Here is a 15,557-nt window from a genome sequence, read left to right as displayed (position 1 = left end):
TTCTTTACCAACTCACTAGTGTGAGGAGTGGGCAGCAGATGCTCCAATAAATCAACATTCCATCTCCGGCCCTACAGATCGTCAACCAGGACTCAACTGGACACATTGGGTACTTCTCAACTCGGCAGGAACTGCACACCTAAAATCTTCACCTCTAGGGCCATCATGAAGATGACAAGTGTCCTTGTAGATAAATATGTCCCACATTGTGGAAGCATGTCCAATAACTAAACTATCTGGTGGTCGATGCGCTTTGCCTGCTGGTGATGACCAAAATGGTCATAAAATGGCCAGAATTATACATGGAATCTGCACACATAAAATAAATAAATAAAATGGAGTGTGAGACACAAGAATACCTCTTAGATATTTACTGACATAATAATACATTTTCAAGGCACCTAAATCTTTTCAGCCCACGTACTCTCGGCCTCTTTTGCAGGAACCATACAGGAAGGTTAGAACTGGCCCACACGCTGCCTGTCCAATCTCTCAATCTCTGGATGTTGCGGGTCAGTGTGCCTATCGCTGGGTGTTGCATAGAAACATAGAAAATAGGTGCAGGAGTAGGCCATTCAGCCCTTCGAGCCTGCACCACCATTCAATATGATCACGGCTGATCATGCAACTTCAGTACCCCATTCCTGCTTTCTCGCCATACCCCCTGATCCCTTTAGCCATAAGGGCCACATTTAACTCCCCTTTGAATATATCAAACAAACTGGCCTCAACAACTTTCTATGATAGAGAATTCCACAGGTTCACAATTCTCTGAGTGAAGAAGTTTCTCCTCACCTCAGTCCGAAGTGGCTTACCCCTTATCCTTAGACTGTGATCCCTGGTTCTGGACTTCCCCAACATCGGGAACATTCTTCCTGCATCTAATCTGTCCAATCCAGTCAGAATTTTATATGTTTCTATGAGATCCCCTCTCATTCTTCTAAATTCCATTGAATATAAGCCCATTCAATCCAGTCTTTCTTTATATGTCAGTCCTGTCATCCTGGGAATCAGTCTGGTGAACCTTCGCTGCACTCCCTCAATAACAAGAATGTCCTTCCTCAGATTAGGAGACCAAAACTGCACACAATACTTAAGGTCTCACCAAGGCCCTGTACAACTGCAGTAAGACCTCCCTGCTCCTATACTCAAACCCCCTCGCTATGAAGGCCAGCATGTCATTTCCCTTCTTTACTGCCTGCTGTACCTACATGCCTACCTTCAATGACTGATGTACCATGACACCCAGGTCTCATTGCATCTCCCCTTTTACTAATCTGTCACCATTCAGATAATAATCTGCCTTCCTGTTTTTGCAACCAAAGTGGATAACCTCGCACTTATCCACATTATACTACATTTGCCATGCATTTGCCCATTCACCTAACCTGTCCAAGTCCCCCTGCAGCCTCCTAGCATCCTCCTCGCAGCTCGCACTGCCACCCAGCTTAGTGTCATCTGCAAACTTGGAGATATTACATTCAATTCCTTTGTCTAAATCATTAATGTATATTGTAAATAGCTGTGGTGCCAGCACTGAACCCTGCGGCACCCCACCAGTCACTGCCTGCCATTCTGAAAAGGTCCCGTTTATTCCCACTCTTTGCTTCCTGTCTGCCAACCATTTCTCTATCTGCGTCAATACATTACCCCCAATACCATGTGCCTTAATTTTTCACACTAATCTCTTGTGTGGGACCTTGTCAAAAGCCTTTTGAAAGTCCAAATACAACACTCGTTCTCCCTTATCCACTCTACTGGTTACATCCTGAAAAAACTCTAGAAGATTTGTCAAGCATGATTTCCCTTTCATAAATTCATGCTGACTTGGTCAGTGTGCCCATCGCTGGGTGTTGCGGGTCAGTGTGCCCACGCTGGGTGTTGCGGGTCAGTGTGCCCATCGCTGAGTGTTGTGAGGAGCTGTGCCCATCGCTGGGTGTTGCCACTCTACAGTCAGTCCCTTGACCCCCGTTCCCGCCCGCCAACTCCGCTCGTACAGCTTGTTTAATTCAACAGACCTCTGGAACGATTTGGCTTCCCTTTTGACCCTACAGTTGCTCCACTTGTATAAACGAGATCTAGTTTGTGGTTTTTAGTTTTTCTTCTTTCTTTAAATTGATCTTTAAATAGTCAATTTATTTCAGAACATTACATATGTAAAGTCCTTACTCTACAGCATGAAACCACACAAGGCACATTCAAAGGACAAGGCCACTCTGTGACCTTAGCTATTTATTACAGGACTCCAGAAGTGATGACCCTGCGTGGGACCTCCCTTTTGCATACCTGTGTGATCAGGTAAGGAGTGTCTCCCACAAGTTCACTCCCTGTAATCAAGGTGTGCATCTAAGTTGAGTGTATACAGTAATACAGTGGTTTTACATTGTAGTTACAAACATGACATCACCTTCCCCCCCCACCCGAAAGTCTTTCTGGGATCATAGGTTCAGTCTTTCAGGTGGTCTACGCTCCCTCGTGGAGCGCCGCAGTTGGGGCTCTGGTTGTTGGATATTGATGAGTGTCTGTCACCTGTGGTGATTCCAGCCTGTCCGGGCTGACCTCAGGGACTGTGCATTCTTCCGATTGCTCTTGTTGCATGTTCGCTGGCAGTAGTGTGAGCTCCTGGTCTTCTTCAGGTTCCTCTGTGTCCATGCTGAACCTTTTTTTTTACCTTGGTCCAGATGCTTACAGCATATCGGGCCATTGTTGAGTTTTACCATGATGATCCTATTCCCCTCTTTGCCAATTACAGTACCCTCAAGCCATTGGGCCCCATGGCGTGATTGAGGACGAATACAGGATCATTTATTTCTATACATCTCCCCCTTGAATTACGGTCATGGTACTCGTTTTGTGACTTGCGCTTGCCCTCAACTATGTCGGTCAGGACTGGGTGGATGAGGGACAACCGAGTTTTGAGTGTCCATTTCATGAGTAGCTCTGCGGGCGGGACCCCCGTGAGCGAGTGCGGGCGGGATCTATAGGCCAGCAGGAGGCATTGTAGGGAAGGTCCTTGGATCCTGAGCATGCCTTGTTTAATGATTTGGACTGCCAATTCCGCCTGGCCATTGGAGGCAGGCTTGAATGGCGCAATCCTGACGTGGTTGATGCCATTGCCCGACATAAACTCCCGGAATTCATAGCTCGTAAAACATGGGCCATTGTCACGAACAAGCATGTCCGGCAAGTCATGGGTTGCAAAGATCGCACATAGGCTTTCCACGGTGGTGGATGATGTGCATGAATTCAGGATGATGCACTCGATCCATTTCGAGTACGCATCTACTACAATGAGGAACATCTTTCCCATGAACGGTCCCGCGTAGTCAATGTGAATGCGTGACCATGGCTTGGTGGGCCAGGGCCACGGTCTGAGTGGGGCCTCCCTGGGGGCATTACCCAGCTAGGCACACGTCGTGCACCTGCGAACACAGTGTTCCAGGTCTGAATCAATTCCAGGCCACCAAACGTGTGACCGGGCAATGGCCTTCATCATCACAATGACTGGGTACTCGCTGTGGAGTTCCCTGATGAATGCCTCCCTGCCCTTCTGGGGCATGACTACCCGGCTGCCCATAGTAGGCAGTCGGCTTGGATGGAGAGCTCATCCATCCGCCTGTGGAACGGTCTGACCTCCTCAGGGCATGCTCCGTGTGCGGGCGCCCAATCCCCAGTCAGGACACATTTCTTAATCAAGGATAGGAGGGGATCTCTGTTTGTCCAGATTTTGATCTGGCGGGCTGTGATGGGGGAGCCTGCACTGTCAAAGGCATCGACAGCCATGACCATCTCAGCGCTTTGCTCCGCTGCCCCCTCGGTGGTGGTCAGTGGGAGCCTGCTGAGTGTGTCAGCACAGTTTTCAGTGCCGGGCCGGTGCCGGATGGAGTAGTCATAAGCAGCTAGCGTGAGGGCCCACCGCTGTGCGAGCTGATGCGTTGGCATTGACAGCCTTGCTGTCTGACAACAGGGATGCGAGTGGCTTGTGGTCCGTCTCTAATTCAAACTTCCTACCGAAGAGTTACTGATGCATTTTTTTTACACCATAGACACATGCAAACACTTCCTTCTTGACCATGCCATATCCCCGTTCTGCTTGAGAGCATGACCTGGAGGCATAAGCCACAGGTTGTAGCTGACCCTCAGCATTACCCTGCTGCAACACGCACCCAACCCCATAGGATGATGCATCACATGTCAGAACTAAACGTTTACAGGGGTCGTACAGGGTCAACAATTTGTTTGAACAAAGTAGGTTTCGTGCCCGATCAACAGCCCGTTCCTGACAGTCCCCCCAAAGCCAATCGTAACCCTTACGCAGGAGCACATGTATAGCGGCTCCAACAACGTGCTCAAGTTCGGCAGAAAGTTCCTGAAATAGTTCAACAGTCCCAGGAATGAACGCAGCTCCGATGTGTTGCAGGGCCTGGGTCCTCGTCGAATCGCCTCTGTTTTGGATTCGGTCGGCCGAATCCCATCTGCAGCAACCCTCCTGCCCAGAAACTCAACCTCAGGAGCTAAAAACACACATTTAGACTTCTTGAGTCGCAGGCCTACCCAGTCCAGTCGTCGTAGCACCTCCTCCAGGTTGTGGAGGTGTTCCTCGGTATCTCGACCCATGATGAGGATGTCGTCCTGGAATACGATCGTTCCAGGAATGGATTTAAGTAGGCTTTCCATGTTGCGTTGAAAAATCGCGGCCGCTGATCGAATGCTAAACGGGCACCTGTTATACGCAAACAGTCCCTTGTGCGTGGTGATGGTGGTCAGTAGTTTGGATTCGTTGGCCAGTTCCTGGGTCATATAGGCTGAAGTGAGGTTCAAATTGGTGAACAGCTTGCCGGCTGCCAGCGTGGCGAAGAGGTCCTCCACTCTTGGGAGCGGGTATTGGTCTTGTAGGGACACCCGATTAATGGTGGCCTTGTAGTCGCCACAGATCCTGACAGAGCCATCCGCTTTTAGAACGGGAATGATGGGGCTCGCCCAGTCGCTGAATTCAACAGACGAGATGATGCCCTCTCTCAACAGCCGGTCCAATTCGCTCTCGATCTTTTCCCGCATCACATACGGCACCCCTCTGGCTTTGTGGTGCACTGGCCTGGCGTCTGGGGTGATGTGTATCACTACCTTAGTGCCTTTGAAAGTCCCGATGCCCGGTTGAAATAGTGACTCGAATCGTTGCAGGACTTGTGAGCACGAACTTCGCTCCACCGAGGACATTGCGTGAACATTCCCCCGTTTCCAGTTCATCTCGGCGAACCAGCTCCTCCCCAACAGAGCGGGACCATTGCCCGGGACAATCCAGAGCGGCAGCTGGTTCACTAACCCATTGTGTGTGACAGCCATCATTGCACTGCCTAGCACCGGAATGATTTCCTTGGTGTAAATCCGTAATTGTGTCTCAATACGTTCTAATTTGGGTCTGCTGGCTTTGAGTGGCCATAGCTTCTCGAATTGCTGAACGCCCATGAGTGACTGGCTGGCCCCAGTGTCCAGCTCCACGCGTACTGGAATGCTGTTCAACAAAATCCTCATCATCATTGGTGACGTTTTGGTGTATGAACTGTGAATATTCGCCACATGGACCCGCTGAAGCTCGCTGTCCATCGATTTGCCCCAAAAGTCATCCTGCCTCACAGAACCCTCTTCTGGTCCATCTGTCTCATATATCAGTCTGGTTGCAGGTTTTCTACACATTCGAGCTAAATGGCCACTGAGATTGCAGTTCCTGCAGACAAACTGTTGGAATCTGCAAGATCTGGCTGAGTGTTTTCCCCCACACCTCCAGCATGAGTTAATGTTTCCATTGTTGGGGACAAAGGGACTATGGCCAGGAATTCCGCACTGACTGTCCCTTTGACTGCTCTTAAGTACCCTATTAGTGGGTGTCAATGGCCCCATCCCGGGCCGCATTGTGCACTGTGATGGCGTGAACATCCGTTCAGCCTGCCATTGTCTCTGTTGAGATCCTGCTCTGGGATCTATTGCTGCCTGGTAAATGTCGGACTGCCCCTGCCTGCCTGCGGGGCTCTGAGTAGCATTTATGATGTTGACTCCCTGATCCATTGTCGCGTTAGAGGCAGAATTGCGCACATAAATCATTTTCGTCTCTTCCTCCCCCGCCATGAAAGTTTGAGCAAACAACGCCGCCGCTTCCAAGCTCAAGTCCTTGGTCTCAATTAACTTGCGAAAAATTCCCGCATGACCAATACCTTCGATGAAGAAGTCCCTTAGCATCTCCCCCCTGCAGGCGTCTGTGAACTTACAGAGGCTGGCCAAACGCCGGAGGTCCGCTACAAAGTCCGGTATACTCTGTCCTTCACGACGTCGGTGGGTGTAGAATCTGTGCCGAGCCAGGTGTATGCTGCTCGCCGGCTTGAGGTGCTCCCCAATTAATTTGCCGAGCTCTTCAAAGGTTTTGTCCGACGGCTTTTCGGGTGCCAGTAAGTCCTTTATGAGCGCATATGTCTTTGGCCCACAGCTGGTCAGGAGATGAGCCCGTTGCTTGTCGGCCGCTGCATCCCCCAGCCAGTCTTTAGTTACGAAGCTTTGCTGAAGCCTCTCTACAAAATCATCCCAGTCTTTCCCAACACAGTACCGTTCCTCTGTGCTACAGTGGCCATTCTCGTGGGTCGAGAATTCCCGTTTCTCGTCGCCAATGTAAAGTCCTTACTCTACAGCATGAAACCACACGAGGCACATTCCAGGGTCAAGGCCACTCTGTGACCTTAGCTCTTTATTACAGGACTCCAGAAGTAATGACTCTGCGTGGGACCTCCCTTTATATACCTGTGTGATCAGGTAAGGAATGTCTCCCACAAGTTCACCCCCTGTGGTCAAGGTGTGCATCTAAGTTGAGTGTAAACAGTAATACAGTGGTGATACATTGTAGTTACAAATATGACAGCGTACTCACCGCTGGTCCTGTTGGGCCTTGGGAACCATGGATACCGGGAGGGCCCTGCAGGATAGAAGCACACCAATGAGAAGCAGTCTGTCAGAATGGAGGAGCGAGGATGCAAAGTGCTTACTGTACAGGGGTGGAAGTAGGCAGTCTTGGTGATGGCCAGGATTATGGAGTTGGAAGGTCAGCTCAGGGTCAAATAGGACGCTGGGGTTGCAAATAGTCGGGTTGAGCCTGAGACAGAATCAGCATCAAACCCATCAAAATCAGAGAAGGGCATATGTCAAGGATCCCAGCTTGGGATAAACAGGCTGGTGAAGGTCTGCAAACGGTGTCAGGCCAATTACTGCCCCATTTACACTGCCACCATCTTGGACAGGATCCTGATTCAAACAACCAGAGCAACTGCCTGTTTCAGGCAGGAAGCCACCTGTAATATGCAAACCAGGGTTCTATGATGTATATAGGAGTCCAGCTGCTATTATGAAGTACCAATGGATGGAGCGTTCTCAATGCATTCTCCGCCCATTTGTACCAGCCATTAAGCGGCCTAACCAGCAGGCCTTAAAGGACCACTGGAGGCCACTCAGAAAACAGCCAAAGTTTCTTTTCACTTTCAAGCAGAGCGGGAGTGTTCCTCCAGTGTCCTGTAAAAAAGGAGAGAGAAAGGAATAGCGAGTGTGAGAGAAACAGAGATAGAGAGAGGCGCAATTTAAACAGAAATTGGCCTGAGCTGTGCCACAGGTGCTGAGCTAGTCAATACAGATTCTCTGTCCTTATTTATAATTGATGTTCTTACCGGCTCGCCTTTCTCTCCAGCAGGACCTGCAGATCCTCGCTCTCCTTTAAGTCCCTGAAATAAACATTAAGGAATATATTTATGGTGCTATCTTTCACAGGCCAGCATTCAGAAACGAATGGAAACTACTGCATGAATAGTCGGACTGGCTGCCAGGTCACATCGTAAGAACATTCCTGCAAGTGAGACGTAAGGGGTACTTGGCAATCACAAGTTGCTACGCAAGCCCGTGCGCTCGTATAATTCCGTGCTCTAAGAGAGTGTGGGGCAAGATAGCGCTCTAGGTCAGTTTGATAATATAACCAATACAGTGGCATCGGTAATTTTAATGATTACAGAACTAGTCACACACAGTAACAAGGCAGTAAGTACAAAAGATGGCTATTACCCCAATCCTTTGCAGAACAGGCGACCATGTGATGAAACAGTCTGTCTCTTTGCTCCTGTCCCGACTTTCCTCCTTGAGGAAATTCACTATAAACCCCTAGCTCCATGCAGTATCCCCATGATCATCCACCCTCAGCCAGTCACTGACACTGCAGCTCATTTAACCTATATATGGACACGCTTCCATTTTGTTCCTCTCTGACTCCTTTCAGCAGTTTTCCAGCAGACGCAATAAACCTGCCTGCAGTAAAACTGTTTAGGATTACAGCACCACCGTGCTTACAGCCCATTCTCCAGTCATAAGGCTGGGATCACCCCAATAGAACAGTACCGTTTCTAACTGAGCCAGTACAGGTAAAACACAGAGCATATCTTTATCGTGTACAGAACACTCCCACCCGCTATTGGCGGAACTGTTCAGGGAGATTCTCCATTTCCCGTTCCATCCCAGACTGACACCTGGCAATTGCATTCATTTCACAGACACGCCTTGCGTGAAACCTACCGGGAGACCGGGCAGTCCAGCTGATCCTGGGTATCCGGAGGTGCCTGGAGGGCCCTAGGAGGGAAACACATCACAGCACCATTACTCCAGCTGACCGGGTCTGGCCTTGCTTTACAAAGGGAGCAGCGCTTATTCTTATGGGGTTCACAGGGCAGGTCCAGTGTCCCCTGCAGCCCATGCAGACATGCTGACCCCGACATGTTGTACATGAGGCAAGTCTATGGAGCAGGCAGCAGATGACAAGTTATTGATGAGGCCATGTTGGGTTAGCCCACCGGGAGGAGCATTGAAAGGGCTGCTCTACACTGTCCCGGGCTGCCGCACCTCACTCTTTTTATGGCCCCGACCTGTGGCTGGTGGTTTCTCGCAGGTTGGGGCCTCCACGCTTCTCCCGGGCCGCTGGACCTCCGCTCCCTTTATGGCACCGACCTGCAGTTCTCACCGGTGGGGACGGAGCTTCAGGGAGCAGCACAAGCTGGTGCAGAAGGGCAATGACTTGGAGAAGGGCGACTGGATTGGACGTCATCAAAATCAAGGTCGCTGAATGAAGCTTGAGAAGGTACAGCAGGAGAGGCGGCAAGCAGCAGTGGAGTGGCGTGGTCGGGGCGAAGGAGTGGCGAGAGATTGTAGAGCGACGTGATAGGGGGCCCACGAGAGGCATAAGTTTGGGGCCTAGAAGAGGCGAGGGCCCAGAAGCAGCACCACCCAGCCCACACTGCGATATGTGTGCGCACTAGGTCTGTGCAGCAGAGCTGGTCTCCAGTCGTCCTGGTTAACCCTTGCCACTGGACCAAGACTTAGCTCTGTCAAGCTCGTGTGGTGGCTGGTGTGTAACAGCCACCACACGTTAAAATAATCCACACACAGGCATCTTCCACCCTTCAACATGTAGTTCGGGACCTGAAATGTCAGGTCCTTCATTGAAACACCTGTGAACTCATCCCGATGAGGGACCGCCTAAGAAGAGAAGGAAGGGCTGCCTCCAGACCCCCGTGGTATGTTTGATCATCATTCTGGTTGCAGCATGAAACTTGTTAAAATCATAGAACGATACAGCACAGAAGGCCATTCGGCCAATCGTGCCGGCTCTTTGTAAGAGTTATTCAATTAATCCCAAACCTCTACACTTTCCCCACAGCCCTGCAAATTTTTCCCTTTCAAGTATTGATCCAATTTCCTTTTGTTGGTTACTATTGAATCTGTTTGCAGCACCCTTTCAGGCAGTGCATTCCAGATCGTTACATCTTGCTGCGTAAATGTTTATTCTACTGGTGTCGCCTCTGGTTCTTTTGCCAATTCCCTTAAATCTATGTCCTTTGGTTACCGATATTTCTGCCACTGGAAACAGTTTCTCCTTATTTACTGTATCAAAACGCTTCATGATTTTATCAAAACTCCTCTTAACCTTCTCTGCTTAACAGAGAATAACTCCAGTCTCTCCACATAACTGAAGTCCCTCATCCCTGGTACCAGTCTAGTAAATCTCCTCTGCACCCTCTCCAAGGCCTTGACATCCTTCCTAAAGCCCAGGATTGGCTACAATACTCCAGCTGGAGCCTAACCAGTGTTTTTTAAAGGTTCAGCAGAACTTACTTGCTTTTGTACTCTATGGGCTGAATTGTCCAGTCCTTTGCGATCCGGGCTTTGTCCGGAAGGGGCGTGAAATGCGGCGGTGAGGTCTCAGTCACGATCCTCAAGTCCGGTATTGCGGCGCTGTGTGTAACCCCTTTGATTGTGACATCGTCCGCGTTTTGACACCTGCCCGACCTGCACGCCTGGAATCGCGCCTCGCAATGACCGCCTGGGAAATCAGAGCGGTCGATACATGCCGGCGGCGGTGAGGACGGTAAAGTGCTGTACAAGTAAGTGCGAGTGTTTGTTCTTTTAATTGTTTTTAATGATTTGCGTTGTGGTGGCGTGAGCAATGTTTTGGGAATGTTTTTGTGGTTTTTTTAAATGGTCCCCCCCCCGCACCGCCCCCAGACCTCTCAGAGAGCACACGGCCCAACTCTTTAGTTCGCGAGTTTCCCATCCTTGTACAACTTTGCACCACAAAAATTGTACAATGCCTCCCTTAGCGCTGCGCATCCTGGCGCAGGGCCCAGATGCCCAAACTTCCTTATCAAAGCGCAGACTATTTCCTGGTCGGTAACTTTCTTGCCCCGCCTCTGTTTCCGCCCCGAAAATGGAAAAGCCTAAAATGCAGCCCTCTGCTTCTATTGATAAAGCTAAGGATCCCGTTGTACCAGTGCTCTGCTTCCCATTCTTTGTTGGCACAAGCCCATCTCGAGACCTGATCTCTCAGTCTTTCTTCCTTCTCCTTCAAACAGAGGCGGCAAAATGATGTGCTTGAGACGAAGACAATGTGAGACCTGCCAAGGCAGCAGGCGGTGTCTGTCCTCACTCTGTGATGCTGGTGGTATATGAGTTGGGCAGTGAGGTAATCAAATCGCATTGGTTCACACAGGGGGCGATCAATGGCCCAGTGCATTCTGGGAAAGCCGGCACGCTCTCAATTAGTCAGTGGTGAAACTTGTTGCCCCTTCAGAACAGAGAGTGTGATAAACAGGGAGGTACTTGGTCTACACTGCACTCCTAACTCCTGATACTATAACTCATTCCTGACACTGATCCTGACTCCTGATTCTGCTCCTCCCTACAGGGCTACGGTCCAAGAGCTGGAAAGTGGGATTAGGCTGGATAACTGTTGGTTGGCCGGCGCAAACATGATGGGCCGAAATGGTCTACTTCCGTGCTGTAAATTTCTATGATATCAGATGTTAATGTTAACACAGCAAAAGCTGTGGTTAACAGCCTATCGCTCTGGAGCCCCTGGACTCACCTGCTCCCCTTTATGTCCAGGCATCGCGGGCAATCCTCGCTCTCCTTGGAGCCCCTGTTGGTGAAAAATTTACATTTGAAACGAGAATGACTCCTGTTGAAGTGACAATCTGATGTCGGATTATATATCCAAGTTTCCCCTGGCAGGATTCTCAACTGGTCGTTACCATAAAATACAACCTATAATCTGTGCCCAGCTACAAGCTGCTCTTCCATTGTGCAACCACTGTTGAATCCTGCCTGTGTGTAACACTCACTGTCCTGTTACTCAAAGAACCAATCAAAGATATCGTAGCCCAGAGGTTGCAGGGACCCTGGCGGAGTGGGTGGTTAGTGAATGAATGGGTGTGGCCTCTGCCCGTCACTTTGGCCTCGCACTGACCCTGTCCCAAATCACGGTGTCCCTGTCATTGAATAATCGGGGCAGGCATCCTGGGAAGGTGTCTTCACTGCTGTGCCACTGGGAACCTGGAGCAGCTCACCCACCATCCTGAGGTGTATGGTAGCACAGTGGTCATGTTACTGGACTAATAATCCAGAGGTCTGGACTAATGATCCAGAGATGCAAGTTCAAATCCCACCACAGCAGTGGGGAATTTAAATTCAATTAATTAAATAAATCTGGAATAAAAGAACTAGTATCAGTAATGGTGACTAAGTCACTATTGTATTGTCGTAAAAACCTAACTGGTTCACCAACGTCCTTTGGCCTATAGGTGACTCCAGACCCACAGCAACGTGGTTGACTCTTACCTGCCCTCTGAAATGGCCTCGCGAGCCACTCAGTTGGAACAAACCACTCGAGAGAAGTATCACGGATTGTAGCAGTTCAAGAAGGCGGCTCACCACCATCTTCCCAGGGGTAATTAGGATGGGCAATAAATGCTGGTAACCACATTCCGTGAACAAACAAATAAATAAATAACTTACAGGTAAACCAGAGGTTCCTGGAGCGCCGGGAAATCCAGGGGGCCCCTAAAGGGAAAACAATATTCAATTTGTGCCACACTTCACCAGGAGGAGGAGAACACGACATGAATCTGCAAAGTTAATCGGGGGAAAGTGACGGGTTGCAAGCCTATGATCCCTGCTCCTTGCTTGGCATTCTCAGGTATCGAATCTATTGTGTACACCTTTGACCTTTCTCCCAGTGTTTTCTCCTCCCTCTCCCGAAGATGCTGACTTGTTTATAGGTTCCACAAATCCCAGCGGCCCTCCAGTACCTCACCCCCATTCTTCATCTCTGAGCCCACTCAGAGTGTTCAGCTATGAGAGGCATCACAGCCGAGTCTGATCCTGTCCACATCAGATTTTATCAAGCAGGACTCCTCCTGGACAAGAGCAGGAATCCTGACTGATTTTTCCTCTCTAGCCGAGTGGCACTGAGACTCACTGTCCTGAATTTTAACTCCCGCGTGACCTGGCGGAAACCTCATCATCATAGGCAGTCCCTCGGAATCGAGGAAGACTTGCTTCCACTCTAATAATGAGTCCTTAGGTGGCTGAATAGTCCAATACGAGAGCCACAGTCCCGGTCACAGGTGGGACAGATAGGCGTTGAAAGAACTGGTTTGCCGCAACCAGGGAGGGAGCGATTAGATTGAGGGCAGCCACTTATCACCACTGATCCTGCTGCCTTGCCATTGGGAGCCGATGGTACCCTGCTCTTTAGAACTGGCGAGCAGGAGCCTGTACCAAGCTGGCGGGGTCCTCTGCAAATATGCAGATAGGGGCACGATGGTGTCATTGGGATCTGACCTGGTATTTCAGGCCTGAACAGGGGAGCAGTGACGGCTTCTCTCCACCAACCCCACCCCCGCCCTCCCACCACCCCAACCTGGACAAAGCTATCGGGAGGGGCATCGTGGGCCAGCGGAGGCCCAGACAGGTAAGTTTTAAACATTTTGTAGGTTACTCGTGGGCCAGAAGGAGCAGGAGAGCCCCGCTGGGCTTCACCAAGGAACCCTCTGGTTCTTTTGGCAATTATCTTAAATCTGTGTCCTCTGGTTACCGACCCTCCTGCCACTGGAAACAGTTTCTCTTTATTTACTCGTTATTATCATAACACTTGGTCGGTCAGTCCATAGCGGAGCCGGGGGCGGTGGAGAGATGACATTTATGGTCTGTGTAACACTATATTTGGCACTGACTGGTTGGAGAACATATTCTGAGGGAAGAATTTATTCTGAGGGATCAACGGTTTTCATAGAAACAGAGAAAATAGGTGCAGGAGTAGGCCATTCGGCCCTTCGAGCCTGCACAGCCATTCAATAAGATCATGGCTGATCATTCCCTCAGTACCCCTTTCCTGTTTTTTCTCCATATCCCTTGATCCCTTTAGCCGTAAGGACCATATTTAACTCCCTCTTGAATATATCCAATGAACTGGCATCAACAACTCTCTGCGGTAGGGAATTCCACAGGTTAACAACTCTCTGAGTGAAGAAGTTTCTCCTCATCTCAGTCCTAAATGGCCTACCCCTTATCCTAAGACTATGTCCCCTGCCTCTGGACTTCCCCAACATCGGGAACATTCTTCCCGCATCCAACCTGACCAGTTCCATCAGAATCTTATACGTTTCTATGAGATCCCCTCTCATCTTTCTAAACTCCAGTGAATAAAGGCCCAGTTGATCCAGTCTCTCCTCATAAGACAGTACAGCCATCCCGGGAATCCGTCTGATGAACCTTCGCTGCACTCCCTCAATAGAAAGAACGTCCTTCCTCAGATTAGGAGACCAAAACTGTACACAATATTGCAGGTGAGGCCTCACCAAGGCCCTGTACAACTGCAGTAAGATCTCCCTGCTCCTATACTCAAATCCCCTAGCTATGAAGGCCAACATACCATTTGCCTTCTTCACAACCTGCTGTACCTGCATGCCCACTTTCAATGACTGATGAACCATGACACCCAGGTCTCATTGCACCTCCCCTTTTCCTAATCTGCCGCCATCTAGATAATATTCTGCCTTCATGTTTTTGCCCCCAAAATGGATAACCTCACATTTATCCACATTATACTGCATCTGCCTTGCATTTGCCCACTTACCTAACCTGTCCAAGTCACCCTGCAGCCTCTTAGTGTCCTCCTCACAGCTCACACTGCCACCCAGTTTAGTGTCATCCGCAAACTTGGAGATATTACACTCATTTCCTTCATCTAAATTGTTAATGTATATTGTAAAGAGCTGGGGTCCCAGCACTGAGCCCTGCGGCACTCCACTAGTCACTGCCTGCCATTCTGAAAAGGACCCGTTTATCCCAACTCTCTGCTTCCTGTCTCCCAACCAGTTCTCTATCCACGTCAGTACATTACCCCCAATACTTTGATTTTGCACACCGATCTCTTGTGCGGAACCTTGTCAAAAGAATTTTGAAAGTCCAAATACACCACATCCACTGGTTCTCCCTTGTCCACTTTGCTAGTTACATCCTCAAAACATTCTAGAAGATTCGTCGAGCATGATTTCCCTTTCATAAATCCATGCAGACTTGGTCCGATCCTGTCACTGCTTTCCAAATGCGCTGCTATTTCATCCTTAATGATTGATTCCAACATTTTCCCCACTACTGATGTCAGGCTAACCTGTCTATAATTACCCGTTTTCTCTCTCCCTCCTTTTTTAAAAAGTGGTGTCACATTAGCTACCCTCCAGTCCATAGGAACTGATCCAGAGTCGATAGACTGTTGGAAAATGACCACCAATGCATCCACTATTTCTAGGCCACTTCCTTAATTACTCTGGGATGCAGACTATCAGGCCCTTGGGATTTATCGGCCTTCAATCCCATCAATTTCCCGAACACAATTTCCTGCCTAATAAGGATATCCTTCATTACCTCCTTCTCACTAGACCTACAGTCCCCTAGTACAATTGGAAGGTTATTTGTGACTTCCTTTGTGAAGACAGAACCAAAGTATTTGTTCAATTGGTTTGCCATTTCTTTGTTCCCCATTATAAATTCACCTGAATCCGACTGCAAGGGACCTACGTTTATCTTCACCAATCTTTTTCTCTTCACATATTTATAGAAGCTTTTGCAGTCAGTTTTTATGTTCCCTGCAAGCTTCCTCTCGTACTCTATTTTCCCCCTCTTAATTAAACCCAGTTTTCCTCTGT

The 15,557-nt window shown here is 49.3% G+C and overlaps 1 protein-coding gene across 15 annotated transcripts in view; it reads right to left on the bottom strand.

Annotated features, from left to right (window-relative positions):
- Nucleotides 1–15,557, bottom strand: part of col16a1 (collagen, type XVI, alpha 1) — a 618,256-nt gene that overhangs the window by 100,643 nt on the left and 502,056 nt on the right. For all 15 annotated transcript variants that reach the window (XM_070899262.1, XM_070899261.1, XM_070899260.1 and 12 more), the window contains 5 exons: nucleotides 12,364–12,408; nucleotides 11,435–11,488; nucleotides 8,593–8,646; nucleotides 7,701–7,754; nucleotides 6,914–6,958 (listed from right to left, as the gene is read on the bottom strand). In XM_070899262.1, the coding sequence (XP_070755363.1) occupies nucleotides 6,914–6,958; nucleotides 7,701–7,754; nucleotides 8,593–8,646; nucleotides 11,435–11,488; nucleotides 12,364–12,408 (252 nt within the window). The remainder of the gene's footprint in view (nucleotides 1–6,913; nucleotides 6,959–7,700; nucleotides 7,755–8,592; nucleotides 8,647–11,434; nucleotides 11,489–12,363; nucleotides 12,409–15,557) is intronic.

Source organism: Pristiophorus japonicus, chromosome 14, assembly GCF_044704955.1.
Source record: "Pristiophorus japonicus isolate sPriJap1 chromosome 14, sPriJap1.hap1, whole genome shotgun sequence".
Taxonomy (NCBI): Eukaryota; Metazoa; Chordata; class Chondrichthyes; family Pristiophoridae; genus Pristiophorus; species Pristiophorus japonicus.
Note: the sequence above shows the minus strand (reverse complement) of the source record. Positions and strands in the feature narration are given on the sequence as shown.